The following is a 27,937-nucleotide window of genomic DNA, read 5'->3' on the forward strand; positions in this document are numbered from 1 at the left end:
CAAAATGGTAGAGCACTAGCCTTGAGCGAAAAAATTCAAGGACAGTGCCAAGACACTAGTTCAAGCCCCACATCCAACAATGGTTATTATCCAGGTAAGCAAAGTACTAGTCTCCCTTCTGCATACTAAGATACCTAACATTTTAACAAAATCTAGAGGCTAACATCATAAGCAATTTATTTATTTATTATAGTAAAGTCTATTAATTCTACCTTGCTGATGTGTGATGTGTAATGTGGGGCCACTTCCCCTACTGTTTGTAGAATTTCAAAAGAAAAGTTTGCCCCCAAATTTTCTTACAGATTATCATTTTTAAGCCGTTCTGCCCTGTTAGCTTTCATACTATTTCTATTTTCACTGAAGTAAATTTATCCAAGGTCTTGTCATATGATACCAGATGAAATCTATGTTAACTCGGGGTTGGAGGCATGGCTTAGGTGATAGAGAACAAGCCAATGAGTGGAAGCAAGCATCAGATACTGAGTTTGAGTCTGGGTTTCAGACAAGAAAAAAGAAGAAAAAAATCTATGTTGCCAGACGCTGGTGGCCCACACTTGTAATCCTAGCTACTCAGGAGGCTGAGATCTGAGGATCATGGTTCAAAGCCAGCCTGGGCAAGAAAGTTCGTGAAACTCTTATCTCCAATAAACCACCAGAAAACTGGAAGTGTTGCTGTAACTCAAGTGGTAGAGCCCTAGCCTTGAGCTGAAGAGCTGAGGGACAGTGCTCAGGCCCAGCGTTCAAGCCCCATGACTGACAAAAAAAAAAAAAATCTATGTTAACTCAAGTTTTGAAATACATTTTCCCAAAAGAGGGAAGAGGTGACATGCTTCAAAAAGAAATGCACTCATTACCTGATTCATATAACTGTAACCCCTCTGTGCATGGCCTTTACAATACATAAGTGTTTGTGTGTGTGTGTGTATGTGTGTGTGTATGATTTCCTCTCTATCCACAACCTATCATTTGTTACTATAGTTTATAGACTTTTTTCTCACCAAGCCACTCCAAATTCTTTCTGAAAGAGATAAAGTGGAAAAAAATAATTAACAAGATTGCTACTTTAAAGCTACCTTGACCCATTGCATGCGTTTGAGCTGTGTGAACAATCTCTAGTCTAAGAGAAGACGATATGGTCACCAGAGCACAGGTCTGCCATGGTCTGAAATAACCACAATATCCTTAAGTTTTTATTTCAGCAGATTCTCCTGGCCACTTTAGTAAATGACTTGGTGGGGTAGAATATGTAACAGAATGACTGATAATGCATTCAATATATTCTGTAGTTTCTAAGATGATATCTTAAGAGAGATAATTTCTAAGCTTCAAATACTATATGAACATAATATAGAGATGAGGAGGGGAAAAGCAGAGCATGGCAGAAAGAGTTATGGACTTTAGGTATTATATGAGTTCAATCAAAAATTGAACTCAAATTAGTCTCATGTAGGTATATTACTCTCCAAGGCAATGTGATCCCTCACCTCTCAAGTGAGAATATTAATCCTACTCAGACATTTTAACAATTAAATGAGATACCATATGTTGTCCAAGCACATAAAAGAGGCCTCCTAAAGTTAACTTCTTTCCTCTTGTTCTCTATTTAAGACAGTTATGTTCATTTGAATGTCACCAATTGTAGGACTCAGGTAACTGATTGTAGTTATTTATGCATATTCTGTATGTAGAGAATTTACTAACCAGGTTGAGTCCAAAAGGATTGTAAAGAATATATTCAATATATTCTTATATTCAATATATTCTATTTCTGACAATTTTCATGATTATTGTAGAACATACAAATTTGGCATATGTGATTATAAGTTACTATCAGCTATTAGTTTCAAGTAGGAGTTTACCCTGGTCAGAGCATTTTAAAGCACTCAGTTTGTTGAGTAAAAGTTTCTCTTTCCTCAGTGTTGATAAAAAAAATACCAACTCTGCTGGGTGGCTCATGCCTGTAATCCTAAATGCTCAAGAGGCTAAGATCTCAAAATTATAGTTGATAGCCAGCCTACGCATGAAATCTGTGACACTCTTAATCTCTAACAAACTAACAAAAATCCAGAAATGGAGCTGTGATTCAAGTGGTAGAGTGCTAGCCTTGAGCAAAAAAGCTGAGGGACAGCACCCAGGCCCTGAGTTCAAGTCCTAGAACCAACACACACACACACACAATCAATCAATCAATCAATCAGCTCAGGCATTCTCCTACCTCACTAACTCTTCTCATTCCCCACCCATGAGTATTAATTAGTAACAATTTTGAAAATCATCTATAAAACAAACTCAGCCTGAATCACATGTATATACCTAGTATATACATACAGTATACCTACCTAGTATATATACAGAACTGTGACAGTTCTGTAACTTTTACTTTAGTGACTTCTCCTTACCAATATTTTTTCCTTGGTTGTCAATGAAGTATGTTCTAATGAAGTATGTTTTCTAATGAAGTATGTTCTAGAATAGTTATGCTATTCTAAATATACTCACGAAAGGTTCTTTCTGAATCACATGTTTTTATCATTTATGGTTTAGTGGTCAAGAATAACACCTTAGTGTTGGACTCCAGTATGCAGCCAGGGCCAGACAGATAGCTTTCCAAACTCAAGGAATCCTTGAAGAATCAGTTGCTACTCCTGGCACAACATGTATGTGCCATAATGGCAAAGTTGTTGAAGCCTTTGTTACTTCTTGGGGAAATGGTTATCTTTATGTAGTTATCTTAGTAATTATTCTTAAATAAATTGCTTATTTTCTAGAATATATTTCATCATTTTCATCTGCCACTCTCCTGATCTTCTGTGAATTAGCCTAAGACAGTTCCTCCTCAAGTAACAATAATCAAAACACGAATTCTTCGTGATTTTCTTTTTGGTTTTTGAACACTATTCTTTGTTCTTTATATTTCGTTGATCTTACAGCTGATGTCTATTCTGACCTTTAAGAAAGGTTACCCACATCTCCTTAGAATCACACTTTTTTTTTTCCATATGATTGTATTTGATAGGTAGTAATAAAAATGGCCCCTTGAGTAGTAGTTCAAAACAGACAAAACTCATCCATAGTAAAACTCATAATTGAATTCATGCAGGGCAATGCACTTTCTGTATTTTAGTCCCACATCACACACCTTTGAGTAGTGTAGTGCAGAAACAAAGATGGCTTCCTTCATCTTCTGGAGATGTATAACTTAAGAAATTGTACCTGCTCTGGGTAGTGGAAGCTTACACCTATAATCCTTGCTACTCAAGAGGCTAAGAACGAGGACATTGAAGCCAACCTAGGAGAAAAGATTAGAGAGACACCAGCTCTAAAATAATCAGCAAAAACACCAAACTGGAGGTGTGTGTAACTCAAGTGTATGGAGAGTCAGTACAACAGGAGCAAGTGTTAGGTTCTGAATTCAAAGCCCAGTACCATAGTTTTAAAAAAAGAAAGAAAGAAAAGGGCTGGAAAGTTGGCTTAGTGATAGAGTGCTTGTCTCACATGCATGAGGCCCTGGGTTCGATTCCTCAGCATTACATAAACAGAAAAAGCTGGAAGTGGTGCTGTGGCTCAAGTGGTAGGTTGTTAGCCTTGAACTGAAGAGCTAAGAGACAGCGCCCAGACTCATAGTTCAGCACCCAAAATGGACAAAAAAAAAGAAGAAGAATTGAGCCTAGGAACCCACTTTGGGAGGTATGCCTTTCTGTGATATTTAAACATTCTTTGAAGACTATACTTTCTGTGCTTGATTATCAGTGTTTGCTAATTTGTAATTTTTGGTACTATTGTTACAAACCAATATGTTCATTATACTCAATCATTATCCACAATATTTGGGCTGCATTTTAGCTGGTAGTGTGACAGGGGCAATCAATGCTCTGTCAGCACCAGGAACTCCTTGAAAAGAGAACAGAATGGATTTTGGATGTAATAAGGAAGATAAAATCGAGTCTGGCTAAGTCAATTCCTAATCAAAATTTGAAAGATAATAAGAATGAAGAACTAGATAAAACCAAAAATGTGAATATCAAGAAAAAGACCAAACAGTGAAAAGATAGAGTAAGTCTGTATGTAGACTTTACTGAGAGGAATTGTAAAATATCATAAACTATTTTTTCCTCATCTAGTTTAAATAGGAGTAGGAGTCCTATCTCCTTTAACACAGGTAACTGAGATCTAGCAGATTACAGGTTCACAATGTTCACTTGTCAATGTAATTTTTATATATAGATAGTAACAAATGGAATCTCAAATCTGAGGCAAATGCATGCCTCTGTGACAGGAACTACTATATTCTTAGAAATTTGAGTTTATCAAAAACATGTGATTCTTCTTATGTATTGTGTGAGTTAATAAAAAATTTGTTATCACATTTAGAATGGACTTATTCAGCCCCTATAGTATAATTTAGTAGTGCTGAAAAGCAGCACTATCCTAAGCAAACAGGAGAAAAAGCACAGGAAAATGCCCCAGAAAATGTCACTGGCTAAGGGTGGAATAGTGTGCATCTGGCTAGTTTGTTTGAAAATACCATGATTCACTTAAAGGACTTCTCCATGACTACTATTGCTGGAAGAATTGATTTGTCCACTTTGTCACAATTGAATTAACTTTTTATCCTAAATTCTTCATAAGATGTCATTAAATCCAATTCTTTCTAAAACATTATAATGATTATACTGAAGTTATTTTGTTTGAAGCACTTTTTAATATTTGCTATTATTTTAAATATTTACTATTTAATAAGTTTTTATAACTAATATATGTTTTGTATTTCCTTATTGCTTCAGAACTATATTTCCTACATTTCAGCTAAACCTGCATGTTAGCTGCACTTTTACTTACTACAAAATATTCTTTAAATTCATTTCTTAATTTATTCAGTCAACTAATATTTTATTGGCCATTTATACACTAGACACTATTATATTTACTTGAAAACTGAAATGATTTATTGTTTATATATATATATATATATATATTTATTTATTTATTTATTTATTTATGCCAGTCTTGGGGATTGAACTCAGGGCCTAAGCACTGTTCTTGAGCTTCTTTTGATTTGTGCTAGCTCTCTACCACTTGAGCCATAGCACTGGCTTTTTCTGTTTATTTGGTACTGAGGAATGGAACCCAGGGCTTCATGCATGCTAGGCAAGTACTCTACTACTAAGCCACATTCCCAGCCTGATTTCTTTATTTTTATTCTACAGTATTATATTGTGAAATGATAGTGTGATGTTAATATTGTTGTTGTTGCTTTGAGGTTTTTGGTTTTGTTTTGTTTTGTCCCAGTCCTGGGGCTTGAACTCAGACCACTAGCCTTGAACTCAGAGCACTAGCTTTGACCTTTTGTGCTTAAGGCTAACATTCCAGTTGAGCCACAGCTCCACTTCTGGCTTGTAGGAATGTGTGCATAGACACACATGTGCACACCTAATTGGAGATACCAGGTTCACAAACTTTCCTGCCCAGACTGGCTTTGAACCACGGTCCTCAGGTCTCAGCTACCTGGGTAGCTAGGATTATAGGCATGAGCCACTGGTGCCTGGCTAATTTGTATTTTCTAATATAAACTTTTGGATGTAAATATTTAAAGGTTCATTCATGTTTTGTTAAAATGATTTCACATGCCACCAGTGGTATAAATCAGTTTGGTGTTTATAAACCACCTTCATGTTCATGGCCTTTTAGATCCTTTCAATGGTCCATAACTTTGTCCATCATTACCTCTACTTTACCAAGAAGAGAACCAAGGCTTAGAGCAGTAGCACTAATAAGGTATGAATAATAGGCATCCCCAACCATAGCCTTCTAACTATCCACCATTCCTCCAGCAACAGGATGTTGTAGAAGTAGAACGGGCAAGTCACAAATGGAAAGGAGAGCTTTGGGGTTAACTGTTAGGAAATAGGTACTGTGGCTCCATCCTTCAACCTTGGTGTGACAGTCATGCCCTAGCACTTAGTAAAAATAAGACTTCATAAAGAAAAGTGTTATCAGGGTTTAAATGCCTATAGGAAATTTTGGCATCATTTAGTTGATTCGCTCTATTAAGATGATGTAGAATCATTGACCCAGGTTCCTGTATCATGTGCTTGGCCTCATTTTGTAGGATCATTGTGGCTTTTTGGAAGGCTTATTGTTTGTTGTAGTACTGGGGTTTGAACTCTGTGTCTGGTGCTTGCTACTTAGGCACTCTACCACTTGAGACATACTTCCAGCCCTTTTAAAAAGGTTTTTAATCTCCTGTTGTCATAGATATTGTTACTTTTGAGATATACTACATTCCACTGTGTTGGCCCCTAATCAAAATTAAATGACTAAGTATTTAATTTATGCCTTATGAACAAAAGATTAAACCTTGTTCAAAATAGTCCTTCATCCTTCATAACATAATAGTATGAGGGTTGGAAATATTTCTAAACCCACTCAACACCTCTGAGACTATATACTGAAGGATTGTTGTAAGAATTTAAAAATTCAACATATATGTATTGATACATAAGGTAATATGAAAATTACAAATACACATGGATGTGTTTATGCACATTCTGGATATCTTTTTACAATTCTTGAATGACAACTATAAAGAACTTGCATCAAGATGGCCATTGCTATTAATATCATTATTGTTAAGATGAAGCTATGTCAGCAGATTACAGCTAAGCATTAACTCATCTCTCAATGAGTATTAAGTTAAATAATTTATAAAATTCCTAGCTCATAAAAATACAAATCTGATATTGTAATAACAGGTATGAGTTTTTAAGTATCTTGAACTATTTGCATATTTATTGTAAGTTTTATAAAAAAGATCGAGTATGTATAACCTTTTTGATGTTACATGTAGATACTTGATTTCCCAGTACTTTTTTTGTGTACAAGTCAAGTTAACTAAGTAGTTTATAATAAATCCTCATTAAATCCTTTCACTTGATTTCTATTTGATGGGAAATAGATTTTTTTCTTTTATGAAGTAACTTTAAATCTTTTTTTAATATTGCACAAATATATGAATTTTTCTCAGGGGAGAAAATATTCTTCACATGTAATGTATAATACAGTAATGCACTAAAATTCTCAAAAAAATAAACATTTTTCCTCTAGATATGTATGATCCTGTCACACAGCAGAAATACACAGTGGTGTGTACCTTATGTATATTTCAGAAGCACTATCACTGCTTTCGTTTTCAAGGTCATTGAATCCTTTATGCATAATATATAGTTCCTTATGACAACAACTGAGATCTTCAGCGGCAGAATCAAATGAAGAAACTATAGTAGACAATTAGGTCAGAAAAGGTTCCTAAGAAATCTGTTCAAGAATAAAAGTTTGGGCATGTTATCACCTAAACTTCAATGAAACTGGAATTTGATTTTAAATATCTTAGCCCGTTTTGTTGTTGTTGTTGTTGTTTTTGCTAGCCCTGGGGCTCAGGACCTAGGCACTGTCCCAGAGTCTCTTTGTGCTTAAGGCTAGTGCTCTACCACTTGAGCCACAGCACCATTTCCAGCTTTTTTTCTGAGTGGCTTATTGGAGATAAGTCTCATGGACTTTTATCCCAGGCTGGCTTCAAACTGCCATCCTCAGATCTCAGCCTCCTGAGTCATTAGGATTACAGGCATAAGCCACTGGTATCCATTGTCTTACTGATTTTTGAGTATGTGTGTGTGTATAAAACATTTGAATACATGTTGGAGTTAGTATGGTAGAAAGAGACTAAATGCTTTAGAATCAGAGGCTGAGTTTCAGTTCTGGCCTTGCTTACCTTAAAAAAATATACAAGAAATGTTATTTTTGCCCTTGCTTATTTCTTACATAAATATAAAATAAAATAAAAATTGAAGACATAAAAACATAATTTTACCCAACTTTTTTTTCTTTTAAATTTAAGACCAAAGGTTATATCTTTCTGGTATATTCTCATGTCTTTCTTTGTTTCAATGTGAACCTATATTCCATGGCCTGATCAATCACTGATATGTCACTACACCAACTTGTATCAAGTAGCCCTTTATGAGAAGAAGGAGAGCCTTCTTCTTACTGACAAAAGCTCTGTTTAAATACAAATGGAAACTGAGTGTGATGATGCTTGCTTGTATTCCAGCACTGAAGAGGCTGCAGCAAGAGTATGGCAAGTTCAAAGCCAGCATGAACTACATAGTAAGACTTTGTCTCAAGAAAATAAAACAAGGGCTGGGAAGGTGGCTCAGTGGTAGAGCGCTTGCCTTGCATGCATGAGACCCTGGGTTCAATTCCTCAGCACCACATAAGCAAAAAGAAAAAAAAGCCGGAAGTGGCACTGTGGCTCAAGTGATAGAGCACTAGCCTTGAGCTGAAGACCTGAGGGACAGTGCCCAGGCCCAGAGTTCAGGCCCCATGACCGGACCCAAAAAAAAAAAAAAAAAAGAAAGAAAACAATATAGATAGAATCTTTCCTATCTCCTTAATATGAGGTAATACAAAATAAAAGCTGATTACTAACATAAAATGTGACAATGTATCTGGGAACATTTTGGAATTGTTCTGTTGTTTTTGTGTAATACTGGGGTTTAAATTCAGGGCCTCATACCCTGGCTCAGCTCTTTCATTCATGGCTGTCTGGTACTCTACTACTTGAGCCATACCTCCAGCTCTGACATTTTGCTGGTTAGCTGTAGATAAGAAGCTGTTGGATTTGCCCTCCTAACCTGACTTCAAACATTGATCCTAAGATTTTAGCCTCCTGAGTATTTCGGATTACATGCCTAAACTATTGGCAGCCAGCTTGAAGCTATGTTTACACAGCAAACAACATTGTTTTTACTTAGATTCATTTTTACAGATGATATAAAATAGCAAATGTTTTATAAAGCTGTTTTAATTCATTAGTAGCACGCAAGTTTTCCTCTCTATTGTTTTCTTGGAAATGGTAGCCAAGGCTGAAGATAAATCCTTATATACAAACCCCACAGCTATACTTGGTGGCTGAATTGTGGAAAAAGCAGACTTCACAGACTGTCAGGGATAAAGCAGGGCAAGGCTGGATCAGGGTAGTGCAGGAGAAGGGATATGCCCACAAGGTATCAGCAGCACCTTTTTCCCACAGCAGTGCAAGTTATTCCTGGCCTCTGCCTACTTGTTTTGTGGCCTCTTCAAAGCCTAGTGCATCCCATATAGTAAAGTTGTTCTCTTTTAGAGCGTGTTCAACATGTTTTTCGAGGGGTTTTGTTGTTGTTGTTGTTGTTGTTTTCGTGTCAGTACTGAGGCTTGAACTCAGGGCATTGTTCCTTAGGTTTTTTTTTTTTTTTTTTTTTACTCAAGGCTAGCTCTCTACCATTTTATCAACAGCTCTACTTCTGGCTAATTTGATGGTTAATTAGAGGTAAAAGCATCATAGACTTTCTTTTTTTTTCTTTTTTTCTTTCTTTTTTTTTTTTTGTCGGTTGTGGGGCTTGAACTCTGGGCCTGGGCACTATCCCTCAAGCTCTTCAACTCAAGGCGAGCACTCTACTGCTTGAGTCATAGCACCACTTCCAGTTTTCTAGTGGTTTATTGGAGATAAGAGTCTCACAAACTTTCCTGCCTGTGCTGGCTTTGAACCTCGATCCTCAGATCTCAGCCTCCTGAGTAGATAGGATTACAGGCGTGAGCCCGGCTTCATAGACTTTCTTATCAGGCCTAGCTTTGAACTGTGATCCTCAGCTCAGCCTCCTGAGTGGCTAAGATTACACACAGGAGCCACTGACTACAACATTTTAATGCTCGCAGCAAGTCTAGCAAGAAGGTAGGTATTCTTGTCATATTTAAAAGGAAATAACAGGCTTACAAGCTGTATTTCACTCAAATTCCGGTCTGTTGTTCTCAAAACCCCCTCCCTGACCACCCTACTTGTCTTACCCTGATGGAAATACTATCAGCAATTGCTGAGGAGCCAGTGGAGAAAGCAAGCCAGACCTTCGTAAACTAAAGGTTATTTAAATTCCAGGTTTTATTTTCAACATATTTTTTGCAAAGTGTTGATAGTTTCAAAGCCAAGTAGTGTTTCATTTCTCCTGATAGTGCATCTGGGAGTTCCAACACGGACTGCTAGTTAGCAAGGACAGCTCATGCGACTGGGCCGAGAAGGTTAAAGCTCTACTCCCCTCTCAGAACCTGCTGCTCCAGCAGGAAGGTAAAAGCCCGTGTTTAATAACTACAGGTCTGGGTAATGTGGTTTGGTCTTCATACCTTCACTCAGGTGGAGCCCGAGAAGTTGAAGACACTAACAGAAGGTTTGGAAGCCTACAGCCGAGCCCGGAAAAGGAACAGAAAGTAAGCATTTCTGTTTTTCATTTTATTTTTCAAGAATATAATTTCCTGATTTTTTCCTTCAAAAGGAAAGGAAATCTCAATGAATGGGTCCATGTTGTGACCTACTCAACTCCTATGAGTACTACACCTCTTTAGTAGTTATCACCAAAGAGAACCATTATACACAAGCCAAATTAGCTATTACCAAAAATCTTTTTTCTTTGCAATATACATAAAACCATATGTGGGATTTGCTTTTCTCATTAGCTCTTTCCTCACTCTCTACATCTCCATCCCACTTGTTCAGCAGGAAAGAAGCTATGATTGATATTTCTTTAAGCAATAATTAAATATGCTCCAGAAATTTAGTAAGTCATTTACAATTCGAATGCTTTTGGGGGAGGGAATATTTCCCGTTGTACATACATAAATTTTTTTGACAGATTAGCCCTTAGTCAAAGTGATGCTTTGTTACAGCAGGAGTATAGACTTTTAAATAAGTTTCCTTTGGAATTATAACAAGACATTGGACTTTAAGCCATTAATCCCCATTTTTCTGGATTTTTATTTTCTTAGCAAATTGTAGTACAGATAATATGAGCAGGCAATATTTTTAGGAAGTTGCTGTAATACAACGTAGTTTTGTGTCATTGATTTATATCATTTATTAAGGTAGAGAACTACAAAATATAATTTACAAAATAAAGATTAGGATGACTAATGGTATATCTTATATAAAAGACTAGCAATAGGATTTAGTAGTAAGATAAAGCCAGTAAAGTCAATATTAAGACTGGATGAAAGCAGAAAAAGTGCAAAATGCCTACACCATAAAATTGTCAGTGGACCAGTTATTCAACAGTATCCTTTATTTGGTATAAGGAATCCCTAAAATGTTTCTACCATTGAAGCATGACAATTACTTCAATTAAATGCCAAATACAGTTGGTAACACAGAAATGAAATGAACTCATCCAAATATTTAGATACACTGCCCTGAAGTGAACTGAGTTTCCCCATACATTCATAATTATGCAGTTTTTGAAAGGTAATGAGTAACAAACCACAATTTTAAAGTTGTTTCCTCAAAGCCAGATTACTCTTTGTGCCAGTTAATAGGGACATTGTCTAAAGGAGTTTTCCTCATGATAAGTAACCATAAACTTAGGCTACAGATTGAAGAGGTAAAAGAACATATTGAAGCACATGCTTTATTTATCATGCTGTTATCTGAGCAGACTGCCTTATCTTGTATACTTCAAATACTTGTATACAGCCTTGCCTTGCCTTCAGAATACCTTACACTTTGCCCATGTAATTTCAAGTCTAATATTTTATTCTCCCAATCACAAGACTAGCATGTATTGTGGAACATTCAGACCCAGATAGCTTAAATAATTAGTTGAAAATTACATAACTGATAATGATGTATTGAATCAAACCTTTTCTTTATTCATTTATATTCCCACTCTGAGGAAACTAATTTAAAAGCACAGTGCTATAGTCCTTGATGCTTACTCTTCAGGGAAAGAGACAGCTTCAGAAACAAACAATTTAAAAGTGGAAATAGCAATGACAGCAAGAGATTGTATTTTGAGATCATAGCAAAATGAGAGGAAACTCTTGGAAAGGAGGAGTTCCTAGAGATGAGACCTGAGCCAAACCTGATATACTACATAGGTATTAGTTAGACCAAAGGATGCCAAGGCCAAGATGGGGTGGAGGGCAAAATAGGGCTTTTTGTTGTTGTCGTGTGTGTGTGTGTGTGTGTGTGTGTGTGTGTGTGTGTGTGTGTGTGTGTACATGCTGCTGGTACTAGGGCTTGAACAAAGGGCTTCGGGCTTTCTCTTAGCTTTTTCCACTCAAGGGTAATGCTCTATCATTTGAGCCATACCTACACTTTCAGCTTTTTGCCCATTATATGGAGATAAGAGTTTCATGGACTTTTCTGCCTGAACCTGGCTTCAAACCAGTCTTCAGGTCTCAACGCCCTGGATGAGCTACTGACTAGTAACCTGCAGAGAAAGGTTTTATATCATATCAGGAATAGATTTTAAGAGAAAATACCATATACAAAGTCCAAAGACATAGAACCAGAGGAATAGGTAGGAAGCAGATTCTGAAGGGCTTCATAAGACCACATAGTCTTCATCTCTTTAGAAGTACCTGAAAAACACATCTCCTTTGAGGATAAAGTATATTCTTTTCTTTTCTTTTCTTTTCTTTTCTTTTTTTTTTTGTCAGTTGTGGGGCTTGAACTCTGGGCCTGGAGGCTGTCCTTGAGCTCTTCAGCTCAGGGTGAGCACTCTACCACTATGTAACCCCCTTCCTCCCCGCCCCCAGCTCATCACCTTTTCATTTAAAAAGAAAGAAAAAAAAGAAGTGTCTGAAGAGGGCAGATGGTAAGACTTTTCGCTTTAGATATGTGTGTATAGGATCAATTTCAAGGAATAGTATTGATCATCTTATGCCAGTAGACAAGAGATGATGACCCAAACTCAGAGGAGTCATGATAATAAACAGGAAGGAGTGTGAGCAAGACATATTTAGGAGGGAAAATTAACAGAGCATGGTAGTTGATTAGAATCTGAAAGAAAGAAAATAACTATGGACAACTTTCGGATCTTTAGCTTGGATGACTCGATGGGTGTGGAAATGGAGACTGAAATGGAGCTTGCAGGAAGGAAACCGTTGGGTCCCTGTTTGAGTTCCTGTGAGATGGCTCAGACACAGTTCTGAAATGGGAAAAGTAGCGCTTGACAAATGACTGCGATCACACAGCAACACTTTAACCCAAAGTTAGTTAAGGATTGAATGCTAAGACACTGGAACAGTTCATAGAGAAATGAAGACAATAGGAAGAAGACCAGAAAGGAAGAGAATCAAGGGGGAGAGGAGGAAGTAAAGAATAACCTTTTCCTGGATGATAAAGTAATCAACAGAGATCCTCTAAGGCAAGAACTGGAAAATCTCCATTGGATTAGACAGTTTGGAGGCCACTGGTGACCTTGGTGAGAGTAAGTTGAATACAGTGGAGGGTGCACCCCACAAAGTGCCTCATGAGTGAAGGACAGAAATGGAAAGCAGAAAGAGCAGGTGGATTATTCATTCTCCTTTTTACCCTTAATATGAAAAGTAACAATGGAAGAATTTTTAAGGTGCCAAAGACTTAACTACATTTGACAAAGATTTCACTGCATTTGTACACTGAAAGAAAAAAAGAGAGGGAAAGGCTTTAAAAAACAAAGCAAGGTGTCATGTGGAGCAAGAAGGTTGATTTTTTTGAGGGGTAGGTTGTTACTGGGACTTGAACTTATAGCCTGGGCACTGTACCTTCACTGAAGCTATAGCTCCTGGCTTTTTGGAGGTTAACTGGAGATGAGAGTGTCACAGACTTTCCTGCCCAGTCTGGCTTTGAACTGTGATTCTCAGAGGTCAGCTTTTTAAGTAGCTAGTATTATAGGCATGAGCCACTGTGCCCAGCTAACAGGTTGATTTTTTTACCTAGGTTCAAATCTTATTACTGCTTCATCGAAGCTGTGTACTTCTGGGTATGTTGCACAATCTCTCTGAGCCTAAATGCTTTATTTCTAAAAATAAGCATTAATTTCTTCAGTAGGATCATTATAACATTGACAATAGTGAGAGAGCTTTAACACTACTTGACAAATGATAGTTAATAGATAACTATTTTTATTATAAAGATGTAAGTAAAAGAAATGATATTATGTAATATTTTTCACTAGTTGAAACATTTTGCCACATTAAATGCTTAGAGCTTTAGGTATTTTAATCCTTACAGTCTTATTGTAAACTGTACAATAAATTAATATTTTTAACCTGACATACTAATTTTTATATCCTAATCATTAGAGTTAGTAATATATTCAATGCATTGCTCCAGGTAATTTTGTACTTTGAAGCAGAAATAGCTTTACTACACACAAAAAACTATAACTTTCTGCATATTTAAGTGAGGATCAAATTTTCTGTTGATATGTAAAAAAAATGGTAACCTGATGTTTTATGGCGCTGTAAAAATGATTTTAAAAGAAGACACACTTTAATTTCAAAGCCAAAACAATCTTACTTAGCTTGTTAAATATTCTTAAATCTATCTACTGTTTCTGAGGATTAGATTTCCAGAATCTAGGGTTCGTCTTGCAGGTCTCACTCAGGTTTGTTTGGCCCAACCCGAAATGAGCCACAGTCATTCTGAAGGACAGTGTTGTAAAGCAATTTGTAATAGTTCCCTTGTATTTTTTGTACCATTCACAGATCTGTACCTGGCTTTAAAAAAAAATGCTAAAGATAAGGCTACGGTATGACAATACAGGCTATGGAGATGAGAAGTGGCAATTATGTCTATTAGTAATTAGATGTGATTATATGAACTTCTATTGCTTAATCAAGTAGGTTTTGGAGTATCCATTAGTAAAAATGTTTATTATTAAATGTCAGCAGGGAATAGAAAAATAGTAGAAGAAACTCCACAGGAAGGCCCTCTAAACTGGAAAACTAAATTTGACTAAGTGTTCATTTCATGAACTCATGGAGCTTTTTTCTTCTTTGTACATTCATTTTTCCCTGACCTGACCAGCTACTATAAAAACTAGTCTGCAGATCTGTTATCTGAGAGATTATACCCGTAGTTCTTGATTCTTAGGAAGTATTCAAATGTCATACCTCACCTATATATGTTATTCTCTATTCCAAAAGTTGCTATTTCTCTTCATGGTAATACTTTTATTTTAAATATCTACTGAATTATGATGGGAAAAATCTTAAAACTAGAACTTTTCATTCAATAAGTTATTGAGTCATGTTTATACTTTAATGATAATGTTATTGTATTTTCTAAATTGGATACAAATGTCTTAATATGTATGTATATGTATATATATATATATGTATATATATATATATATATACATAAGTAGATATATAGATACAGATAGATATATGGAGCTGTAGCTCCACTTCCAGCTTTTTGGTGATTAATTGGAAATAAGAATCTCAAAGATTCCTGCATAGCAGTAGCTGCAAACTTGATCTTTAGATCTCAGCTTCCTGAATACTGGAATATAGGCATGAGCCACCAATACCTGGAAAGAGTTTTGCATTTGAAAGTTATTTGCAGTTAAGTATCTATTTTATTAAACACACAGTTGCAATGTATTTCATCCATTCTGTATCATAAACTATTACATATAAACAGTTGTGATACTTAAGCTTGTTGTAAGGATGAAGTGAGATAATATATAAAGAGTTAACATGTTCTTGGTACATGGGAATTTTTTTACTAAGTAGTAACTGTCTTGTTATTAATATTCAGGTGAGAGAACCAATTTCTTTGGAAATGTTTTCTGTAGAAGGAAATAGATTTATTCGCAGCCACTTTGATAGTTTTTGATTGAAATATTTTTACCTTCATTTTAGCAGCTTAGAACATTTTAGGTATTATCTGTTTTAAACCTGTAAGATTTATGATAAAAAATACATAAAGGTTTAAGTATGTTTTCAAACTTACGTGCATACTCCTTAAGGTTGTACCTATTGCATTACTCATTATTATAGGACAACTTGGATATGAATAATACTATCAGGACAGTCACTAAATAGCCTTTATCTTAACCTCAGCCAGCCAAAGAGTTCTGGGCATGAGTTCCCTTGCAGCTACTTAGGATCATGCTTAGGAAAACTGCTGAGACTTACTCCACAAGATGACCAAGGCCACTCAAAACTGGAGTGGGTAGGTGAATGAAAGAAAGCTTAGTACATGATAAATGTTGTATACCAGTTGGAAGGAATTAGCACTGTAGAGCTACTCAAACAATGCCTATTCACAATAGAAAAACTTATTTAAAAAACAATGCTTAAAATCAATGATAATGAGAAAAAGTGAGTATATCAAGATCTTTTGTGTGTATAGAAAATAAGCTATTTGTGGATAAAGACATAATATTGAGGAGGCATGTGGGAGAAAATGTGAAATCAGTGAGCAAGAGGTAACTCCAGATTTGATTATTTTAATGCAAATAACAGTGGAAATACCTAATCTATTAAGAGTTCATTCTGGGGAGTGGTTATGCTATTTTGTCTATATTTCACTGCATTAACTTTCTAAAAAATGAGAAAAATTTTAAAGCTGAGTGAGTTCAAGGACAGCAAAAGGTGGGTATGGAGGGAGGGGCCTATACCATGTCTCTGCTGTAATTTGCTTAAAACCAAAAACACTAATCTTTCTTTCAGTTCAACTGACTTAAGTGCACATATGTTTTCTAAAACATTAGGACCATTTATGCTAGCTTTGTAAAAATATGTTTAACAAATACATGAAACATTAATGGTGCCTCAAAGTATAGCATTCAGAAGTAAAAGCCTCAGAGTTCTGTAAGGAATGGAAAGAAATAAGATACATAAAGTCTCTAGCCATGATGTATCGAGGATAAAACCTAGTTAGTAAGGGCTGTGGCAAACCTAAAGGCTTCATCTAATGGCATTCCACTGAAGTTCAAAATGTTTTTAAACACAGTATGCTAGCCAAACTAAATGGAGCAGTGAGCCAAATTCTCCCACAACTGAAACTTTCCAGTCTTCATGTAGATGCTGAGATACGACTTAACTCTTGGAAAGCCAAGCCAACAGCTTGTTAGGGAGAGATATACCTCTGCAGCATATCTGGTACTTGTCCTGACAGGATAAATAGGATGAATCCCCTTAGTATTCCAAATAATTGTGTGTGTACAGGAGTAAAACACATTAACAAGATGAAAGAAAGCTATATAACCACAGAAAAGGATAGTGTGATTTGCTTGAATGTAATAATTGGCACAATAGCTTCAAAGATGTAAATTTCAAAACTGGTCATTGTATTATGTTATTCAAACCTAACATTTGTAATGTGGAGAAAAAGGTAATAGGAGTGATAGGAACCTTTAGACTATCCTTCTTTATCTGTTCAAATAGTTACGCTATTTTAAGTTGGGGAAAATGTGAAGACCAAGCTTGAAGTCTAAGGTATAGCAGATTAGTAAGCTATTTCCCACCTAAATAGTGCCCCAGAAGAATTTCAGCTTCATTTGCTCAGTTTCAGAAGCCAGGATGCTCTAGAGAGGGCAGAGGGAGCTCCCTAGTGGCAAGAGCCTGCAGTTCAGGCCCTCTGCCCTTCTAGCCACACAGCCGAACAGCCGAACAGCCAGCCAAACCATTGTGCAGTAGTAGCAGGCTGTCTTCCAATTGAGCTGCAATTGTGGGAAAGGAGATCCCTGGCCCAATATTCTTGGAAAATCACCAGCTTCTGGAAGTAACATATATGGAAGGAGGAGTCTAAACTTCCCCTCAGTTATGTGTTCAATTTTTTTAAATAGTTTTGTGACTGTAATCAGTATTCTGTGAATCCAAGAGTGCTATTTTATCAGCTAAGTTTTCCAAATGTGATTAAATTGACTTTCTCTGATGGAACTGGTACTTTTGTTTTCTGATGAGAAAATTAAATAGAGATTTTCATTTCTTTATTAATCTGGTATGTTGTTTTCATTAATTTCAGAAGTGGAAAGCTAAATAACCATTTAGAAGCTGCTATTCATGAGGCCATGAGTGAACTGGACAAGATGTCTGGGACTGTAAGTTAATTTATTTTTCCATTATACTATGTTTCTTTGAAAAAATAAATTGTATTTTCATTTTTATAGTCTCTTAAGTATTGTCAAGCACCTCATATACGAATGCCAAATTACTAGAATAAGAAAAAGGACTAACATCAGAAAAGATTTAAAGTCATTTAAGAAAAGAATAACCTAGCAGTATTAACGGTATTTTTTCGGAAATGAGCACTTCTTGTTTTCCTACACAATTATTTAAAAAATGTAAGCAGTAATATATTGAAGTTAAAATCACAGTCAGAAGACAGCTTTCTGCATCAACTTTGTGATTATCAGAGAGACATTTTAAAATGTCCCTCCATATTCAGTAATGAAAATTTTACTGTCCACTGAACAGAAAAGTAAAACTAAAAAGTAGGGTTAAGATAAAGAGTGTACAATGCTTTCATTTTCCTTCATGTTCGTGTGTGTCTGTGTGTACACATGTGCATGCGTGTGTACACACGTGTGTTGGTCCTGGGATTTGAATACAAGGACACAGCCTGGATTGCTGTCCCTGAGCTTTTGTGCTCAAGGCTAGTGCTCTACCACTTGAGCCATAGCTTCACTTCCAACCTTTTGAGGTTAGGTAGAGATAGTAGCTCACTGGCTTCAAACTGTGATCCTCATAGCTCAGCCTTCTGAGTAACTAGGATTATAGGCATGAGCATGACCGGCACCTGGCCTTTCTTCATATTTGGCACATAATTTAGTTGCTATATTATAACTATGAATTTTGCATTTGAAGAAGTAGATACTTTTTTTACATTTTATTGAATTGTAAATGATAGTGTCTTAATCACAGATATACTCATGTAAAGATTCAAAATATAATTTTACTTATCTCTCTTAATTCTCTAAGATTCTCTAGCAATGATATGTGATGACTCTTACCTGACACCTTGAGTTACGATTATCTGAATTCTATCAGCATATCCAATGGCCACTGAATTGATGTTAGATCTTTGCGATTGTTGGTATTGGTATGAACTTTAGAACTTTATGACCCTTAGAGATATTCTAAAATAACTCATTCACACCAGGGTAAATTGAGGCCCTAAGACTTAAATTTTCTGGTAGAATTATACAAAAAGTCCCACTTGGGAGTTATAATGTCACTTAAGTCCTGACAGATAGAACTTGTAAAGAAAGTAAATCATGTGTAACAAAACGGATAACCTTAGTGACATGAGAATTGCCAAAGAGGTGCATGAGTCAGGGTAGGCCACCTGCCGACATTGAGTCTTAGAAACTCAACATAGGAAAGCCCACTGGCTGAGGGAGGGGTGAGGGTGAAGAAGGGATTGGGGGGGAAGGGTTTTAAATACAACATTTTGAAACACCATGTGGCTAAATGACCTACATTTTCAGGCCACATTTGGTCCACAGATTATTAATTTGCAGTCTTGGATAAAGATTTCTTTGCTAGAATACATAAAGACTTCACTTATATCTTTCGGTTATAGCTATATATGGAGAGTATGAGAATGAGGTAGTTTGATAAACTCATAAACATTATTTAAAATAATTTTTGACCTAATAGCATTACCCTTCACTATTGTCAAAACCTCTTTTTGCCGTGTTGGGATCAAACTCAGGGCTGTGCACATGCTAGTCACGTGCTTTCCCACTGAGTTACGCTCCCACAGTTCATACAGCTTTAAAGGCCTTGTTAGGCAGATACTTTACTACTTCAGCCACACCCCCAACCCTTTCTCCTTTAATTTTTCAAATAGGATCATGCATTTATTCCTTGTCCTGCCTGAACCACAAGCATCCTATTTATACTTCCTGGATAGATGAGATGACAACTTTTCATTGATTGAGGTAGAAGGGTCTCATTTATTACCTGACTTGCGTGGTCCTCCTTCTTTCCACCTTCTAAATAGCTAGGTTTACAGTCTACATGTAAACATTATCTTTCAGTCATATAATTGGCCAACTTGTAGTGACCCTCAAGAGCCTATGATGTACATCTCTTCCTTCATCAAAGTTCCGTGACATCACATTCTTAAAAGTATGTACACCATGGGAATTGGACATAGACTTAAGTCCAAACGCTGTTTGCTAAACACTTGCTATAGTCTCTGTCTTGGGCCCATCCTGCTTTTGAGTCTTCCCTTGCTCCCTCCCATGAAGAGTCACATTACAATTTAGAGCATTTGATTATCTCCCCTGTGCTGCTCAAAATTTATCTGTCTTAACATTATGATATATGCAACCACTGCTCATTCTGACTTACATCCTCAAATGCAGTTATTGCCTGCATTTGCATACATGATAAATTGTACTGTCTTTCTCAGAGAACACAAGCTCAGTCCTGCCAACAGGTGATATTCTGTTTTCTATCCTGATTGTTCTTGTAGGCAAACTAACATTATTGGGCTGAGCTGTGAGTGCATGTTCTTATACTCTTGACATTTCGTAGTAGTGGTAAAAGAAGTAGGAAGATAAAGTGAGACAGAAAACACATTTGGTATGGGGTTGCCTACTTTTACAGATTATAGTGAGGTTGGTGATCTAGGGATCTCTAAGGAAAGGAATTATCTTTTTCTTAAGTATACAATATAGGTAACAACTGTATATTGCATTCCTCACACTTGAATCTCTCCAGTTCACTTTGTGTTCTGTGTTGACTGGACTCTCAACCATACTTTCCTGTTAATCTGTTTCTGGTATCCCCATCCTTTGTTCTGACTTTAGTCCCAATAAGGTCTTTTTTTTTTAAGTAAATGACTTAAGGTATCAGTGACAGAAAGTAAAAGCCTGTTCCCTTGTCAGAAATAATATAATGTTTAGCCAAGTGCCAGTGGTTTATACCTGTAATCCTAGCTACTTTAGGAAACTAAGATCTGAGGCTCAGGGTTCAAAGCCTCCCTGGGCAGGAAAGTCTGTAAGACTGTTATCTTCAATTAACCACCAAGAAGTGGAGATGTGAGTCAAGTAGTAGAGCGCTAGCTTTGAGCAAGAAAGAAGCTCAGGGACAGTGCCTAGGCCCAGAATTCAATCCCTAGAACCATAAGGAAAAAGGAAGGGAGGAAGGGAGGAAGGAAGGGAGGAAGTATGGAAGGAAGGAAGGAAGGAAGGAAGGAAGGAAGGAAAGAAAGAAGGAAGGAAGGAGAAGAGAGAAAGAGAAACAAAGAAACAAAGATAGAAACAAAGAAACAAAAAAAAAGGAAGAGAATATGATGTTTATGATTTCAAGTTCCATTGTATTTTTCCACTTTTTATTTTTCAGGTTCACCAAATCCCACAGGGAGACAGACAAATGAGACCCCCCAAGCCCAAAAGGAGGAAGATCTCCAGATAACAGAGAGTACTCCACTATTGCACAGTGTTTAAGAAAGGAATGTGCACAGATATATCTGTATATAGGTATTGATATGGCCACTGTTATATCAATATTTAAACTATGACAGATAGCTACCACCACCACAGGGTGCTAAAAGAAAGAGTGATACCAAGTTTGTTTGTTTTTTTTTATCAGAAAGAATACTGAAATGTTGGAAAAACGAATTGAAATCCCTGTATGATGAGAGTGATGAGATTACCAAGAAACTTTTTTTCTATAATACTAAAATTGTGATTATAAGAAATAGTCCAAATGTTTCTGAAGAATTTTCAGTGTTGTATATAGAAAATGCAGAATTTCATGGTGATATCAGAAATGTAAATATTGTACAATATTGTCATGTACAAGCGTACCTAATGCACACTTTATCTTTTATTGTACAAAGAAATAGTGTACAAAATTCTTTGGTTTCTATGGAGTACACCGACCAGAGACTACCAGTGTAAAGTGATAAATAAAAATACAACCTAAATGCTTTTCTATGATAATGTAAAAGATGCTGTTTTTGTATTTGACAGCAGAGAAAAGGCATGATGATGTAATATCTGAATCATGACACACACCGCACACCACTGAGTGTCCATTTCTATTGTCTATTTGGAATCTTGCCTGGGAGCACTGAACTCAATTGTGGATGTCTGGGACCTGCAGTCTTGCAGACTTCTAAAGGGATTAGGGTTCACAGGTCTAAATTAAGAATTCAGAAACTGCAACCATTTGTTGCATATTTTTTTTACCTAAGTTTTAAAATAGAATAGGTTTTATAAAAAAAAAAAACTTAGATGGAATATTTTACTCAACCATTTCTGTAGTTAATATTTGATAGCCACCTGTTGAATTAAATAGCTTACCACTATTGTTGCTAAGAATTAAGGGGGTTTTGTTTTGTTTTGTTTTTGTTTATTTTGCAAACAGTATCTGACAAAGTAACTTTCTGTTTCCACACATGGAGGGAGGCAAAAGTTCCACTTTGCAATAATTAACAGAGGTAAGAGGGAAGATAGTTTGGGGGTTTTCCCCCTTTCTTTTTATTATTGCAGGCAAAAATAAATCCCAGTCATCAAAGCAGAAAAAAAGAAAAGGAAAAGAAAACCCATTTTATATCCATTCATCAGTATTATTTAACAAAGAAGTTCAGGTGGCTTACAAAATTATTAGCAAGGGTAATTTTTTATCAGTATTATGTAACATATCAGATTTATTTTATTTAAAGAATTATTTATACCATTAACAGATTCTTATATATATGAATGTGGCTGAGATGTGCAGGTTAAATCTATTAACCAAATTATTTATATTATATTAAGTAAGAAAAAATGTGAAACAAATGTAGAAAGAAAATACTACATTACAAATATACAAACCTAAAACTGTGAGCCATTGTAAAGTACAAGGTAATCAATAAGAAATGTAGCACAACATAATTTTCTCTTTTTTTGACAGTTCTTAAGGTGGTGGTATGCCCTTTCTGCCAGATAGTTCAGAGACGTTTTTCAGGCCACTTCAGTTAATGATTGTCAAAAGAAGGGAACCAATACCTTTTTCCTTGGAACCACCAGCCCTACCCCTAAACTCCCTACCAGGAACACTGCCTGGCCTCCAGCCCCGAACTGACTCCAGCTCAGAGCTCAGCTGTTGGAGGCTTTCCTATAACAAGCTCGGGATCCCCAGATGCCACCACCTCCCCACTTCCCTTCTCCCATCCAGCCCCAAACTTCTTCATCCCATCATGTAGCAGAGTTCCAGTAACTCAGGAAAAAGGAGACCGAGGTCATTCCTCAAGTATATTCTTGGGGCTGCAGCACAGAGCACACCACCCAGGCTCACTTTTGATAGCAACCGTTCTTAGCTCTTCCTCTAGGTCTCCTGTATCTCTCTGCCCCTTCTGCTCCCATCTTTACCCTTACCCTTAAGCCTGATGGAATGCAACTGGACGCACAGGCTTCATGGCTTGAAAGTCCCAGGAGATTCCTTCAGGGGGGTAGGTTTATTGCCTTTTGCTCATTGGTGGGATTGCCTACCTAGTTCTTCATGCAGTCACATGAAGTAATATTTTGTCTACTTAGTACATTTTTGTTATACGTTGATATGTTGGTTATGTTTAAGCCATTAATGTCCTTTTTTTTCACACCAGCCTGCTTTTCTCCTGTTTTGTATACACAATTGTTTATTCACAGATAAACTCATGTGTGTTTGTGTGTTGGGTGTGTGTGTGTGTGTGTGTGTGTGTGTTATGTGTTGATATAACATTTTTAGCCTTTGCCATTCTGTCTTCAGAATGAGTGTGTGTCGACCAAATCTTCTTTTGTGTATTTTGAGCAGATTCAGTTTGTGCTTCGCCACCACATCAGTAGAACATGTGAAATGTGTGCCCATGATTCCATGGGTTGCTTATGGCTTGCTGTGGGTGCTAGGCGTAGATGTCTCAGTCTACATGAGGTTCTTCTGGTCTCTCTTACAGTTATATGATTTCATGTAAGCAGTGAATGTAAATATTGTTAGCATTTTAGGTCATTCAGTGCTGTAACATTTTTCTTTAAATGTTGCACCTACTTTACAATTAAAAGAAAAATGGTCACTCATACTTTAATTCTGCCCATAGAGCCATTTCTTTCTCTTTGTATTAAACCAATTCACTTTTTAATGAAGGCTAGCCCTTCTGTTAGTAAAAATTTTATGCCCTACAATAAACTTTTTTAAAAAAGAAAATCCAAGAATGGAAACAGAATGAAATTGTTTTGCTCCTTTAAAAAGTATAATAGTCCCTCTTAGAAAAGGAAATCAGATTTTATTTTGTATCCCTTAACAGTCCTAGGAAGCACAGAAAAATAAAGTACACACTTTAAGTAGTTCTTAAAGATTATTTCAAAGGAGTGAAAATTAACAGAGCAGTTCTGGTGTGGTTTATATTGTTTGTGGTATTAAAAGAAACACAGAGTTTTTAAAGGAATAGTTCTGGTTTGTACTTTGCAGTCACATTATAAATGGAAATGCTTTAAGAATAACATCTCTCCTGTTATTGATCCTCAATGATGTACTGATCCTCAATATCATCCCACTTGATATGAGGGCCACATCTAGCCTTTTTTTTAGACCCTGAGTTTTCGGTTTTGCTGTTTATTTTTTAAGTACAGTACATCTTTGAACACAATACCACAGACTTGTGGGAGGAGCAGAGGCCTCCTATTTTACTTTCTGTAAGTTTATGAAGACTCTCAACATGAATTGATTCTCTTTTCTGTTCAGGTCATGAAGCAAATTGCCATTTGCTTGGTAAGCTTCCATGCAACCTGCAGTGTTCCCTTGCAAGTCATAAGCAATTTTGCATTAAGGTTGCTTAAGTTGTTGGTGTCAGTGTTCTTTCTGAAAAGAAAACCAACATCTAGACCTTACCAAAAATCTGCTATCTTGTTTATTTTGCCTATTTATGCTCAAATGGTATGATGCAACTCGTGGTTTTTTTAATGTAGTATATAAGATAAGTTGTGCATTACTTGATCTTGGGGGATATAAACAAAAGATATCCACCAGCCATAACTGTAATACTGAATTAGTTTATCATTTTCTTTCATTCACTCTATTACATTTGCATTAGCCAAAGAGATAGGACATTAGTAATTCATATGTATAAGCAACCCAGACATAAATATTAAATCAGTGAGCCAAAAAGCAATAAGCAATTGAAACATGGGAAATTCTGCTAACAGTGGGGAATCTGATATAGAATATATATATATACTATATAGCATTATCTTCAACTATGAAAGATTAATTTGTATCTACTGTAAATATGTATTATCAGCCTTATGTGCTTTTATACACACTGTGTGTGTACCTCAGTGACCTTTTATAAGCCAGAAAAATGGTTGATTTGATAATTTGTTATGTAAATACAAAGTTGTCTATAAATGGGAAAATTTAATGCCATATGGCTTCATAATATACGAATGTGTTTTGTAACATCATGCCTTCATGGATTAAGTGAAATACACTGGATTGTCTGTGTAGTAGAGTAGCAGTTTACATTTCACCCACATCTCAAATGCATATTTTGGTCCAAATGGTTATGCTATTAGAACAACAATGTAAAAAACACATCAAGTTTGATCTCTCCAAAACTCCATTTTATACTCAAGACTGTTCAGTTTCATGCTAAATGCGTTGAATTAAGAAATTATTATCAATCTATGACAAGGATCTACTTTTTAAAAACTCCCAAATTGAATTACCATACTTGAGAACAACGAATATACATTTTTTAAATATTAGGCATGGGAAGAACTGCTTTTCAACTTTTTCTTTTCCACTGTCTCCATATATCTGGAAAATCATAACACAGATGGCTTCAGAGTGTCACTCCATGTGGAATGTCTCAGTAGGTATTACTGACATTTGGGGCCTGATCACTTTGGTTTGAGGGGGCTACCCTGTGTTTCACAGGATATTTAGTAACATCTTCGTCTCAACCTACTCAGTACCAGTAGTATCCTCCCCCAAACTGTTAGAACTAAAAAATGACTCCCAACAATACCTGGTATCTCCTGGGCTAGGAGGGCATGGGTATTCATAGTGGGAATCTAAAAAGCAGTGCTTAAATGGAACCAGTTAAGGAACATGTCTACAAAAAAAAATGCACTGATTTGCATGCTGTAATCAATGGGAAAATGATTTGTAGCAGTAACCAAAATCTATGCTGAAAGTGTAGTTCCCAGTCCATTCCATTCATGGTTAAGGAAATGAATGCATTATCATCAGCTCTGCTTTCAACTCTATGCTTTAGGTCATAAGACTCAGAATAATAACATTTGAGAATTCCCAGGTAGTGGCTAAGGAGAGTTACATAGAAGCTTGTGGATGAGTTTGCAAGATTGATAGCCTATTCTGAGTAACACAAGGAACTTCAGAGAGGCTTCTGTGCTGCAGCTGCCTCCTGTGGGACAAGATGAGGAGTTTGCTTAGAAGACCTCAGTATCTGTATTCTTAAACAGTCCTCTCTTAAACAGCATGGTCTAGTACTTTCTAGATACCCTCTCTAGGTATTCAGAAGATACTAGGGTTTTTTGGTTTTTGGGGTTTTTTTTGTCGGTCATGGGGCTTGAACTCTGGGCCTGAGCGCTTTCCCTGCGCTCTTCAGCTCAAGGCGAGCACTCTCCCGCTTGAGCCACAGTGCCACTTCTGGTTTTCAAGTGGTTTATTGGAGACAAGAGTCTCACAAACTTTCCTGCCTGGGCTGGCTTTGAACCGCGATCCTCAGATCTCAGCCTCCTGAGTAGCTAGGATTACAGGCATGAGCCACCGGCGCCCAGCAATACTAGGGGTTTCTTTGCTATGTTTATTGATTTCATAAATATTCCTGGATGCCATCATTTACGAAACTCTTTGTGCAGCAATAGGGATATAATACTGAACTAAACATTTATAATCTCTGTCCCCACAAGGCTGACAGAGGAGACAGCCAAGTAAACATGTAAGTATGGTCAACAATGATAAGAGACAGGAGAGCTCATCACCCAACAGCTGGCCATGTTTAATGGGTGGGGGCTTGAAGGAGGATGGGGGGGAAAGACGAAGAAGAATTAGGCAAAGGAGAAGTTTGTTGCATGAGGGAGGGTGGAGGAGAATGTGTTAACAGATGAAAGGAATGGCAGGCACCAGCTTGGAGGGTAGAGGAAGCATGAGAGAAGACAAGTGGGGAGCCAAAGGGGCCTAGATGAATCTTGTCAAGAGGTTTCTTTTACAGTGAATGCTAGGGGATTACTGTAGGCAATTAAAGTGTAGTATGACCAGTTGGTGTTTTAGAAAGCTTATTCTGATTACAGTGTTAAGAACCAGCAATTAAAATGGGGCAAAATTGAAGAGTATTTATTTCATTTGAAGTGCAACATTTTAAGCAGCATGTTACGCCCCCATTTTTATTGTTGTTGTTGTTCTTGTTGTTTGTGGGGCTTAAACTTTGAGCCTGGGCACTGTCCCTGATCTTTTATGCTCAAGGCTAGTTTCAGCCACAGCTCCACTTCCAGTTTTTAGTTGGTTAATTGAAGATAAGAGTGTCACAGACTGTTCTACCTGGGCTGGCTTCAAATTACAAGCCTCAAATCTCAGCCTCCTTACTAGTTAGTGTAAAGTCTGCCCCAGGCTATGTAAGCCCAGTGCAGACACCTCCCTACCTCTTGGCTAAGTTTCTGCCTAGTAGTTGTGTTACCTAGGTAACTGGCACACCTGGAAGCAGTAAAAACCTCCCCCTTTTGCTAGGTTACATCCTGGGCCACCTCTGGTCACACTTCCCATCTGACCATAGACAGGTCCCAGGACCTGAGGTCACATCCAGATCCAGTGTGGCCACACCTTTCCCCCACCTGGCCACACTTTTTCCTGTCCTTGTCCTAGATAAGTCCTGGGGGGGGGGGGGGGTCACCCTTTTTGGTCATGCCTGCCTCTTCACCATGCATAGCAGGGGCAGCAGTTCAGTAAATAAACTTCTTTTCCTGCCTGAATATCGTGTGGTGGTCTCTTCATCGGTTACCTAATAAAACCTACCTATTTAATATATGTTACAGTTACTGTTAGGATTACAAGCATGAGCCACCAAGGCCTGGCCCTCGATTTTTCTTTAATTCAGCCTCACCATAATTCTTTATATTACTTTTTTTTTTTTTTTGGTCTGTCTTGA

At 36.8% G+C, this 27,937-nt stretch overlaps 1 protein-coding gene across 3 annotated transcripts in view; it reads left to right on the top strand.

The window, feature by feature from the left end:
* Positions 1 to 23,857, top strand: part of Mbd5 (methyl-CpG binding domain protein 5) — a 141,338-nt gene extending 117,481 nt beyond the window's left edge. For all 3 annotated transcript variants that reach the window (XM_042683560.1, XM_042683562.1, XM_042683561.1), the window contains 3 exons: positions 10,220 to 10,293; positions 17,822 to 17,897; positions 21,154 to 23,857. In XM_042683560.1, coding sequence (XP_042539494.1) covers positions 10,220 to 10,293; positions 17,822 to 17,897; positions 21,154 to 21,225 — 222 coding nt within the window. In that variant the 3' untranslated portion in view covers positions 21,226 to 23,857. The remainder of the gene's footprint in view (positions 1 to 10,219; positions 10,294 to 17,821; positions 17,898 to 21,153) is intronic.
* Positions 23,858 to 27,937: the final 4,080 nt, after the last annotated feature.

This window comes from Dipodomys spectabilis, unplaced genomic scaffold (genome assembly GCF_019054845.1).
Source record: "Dipodomys spectabilis isolate Male_0828 unplaced genomic scaffold, ASM1905484v1 ptg000081l, whole genome shotgun sequence".
In the NCBI taxonomy this organism is placed as follows: domain Eukaryota; kingdom Metazoa; phylum Chordata; class Mammalia; order Rodentia; family Heteromyidae; genus Dipodomys; species Dipodomys spectabilis.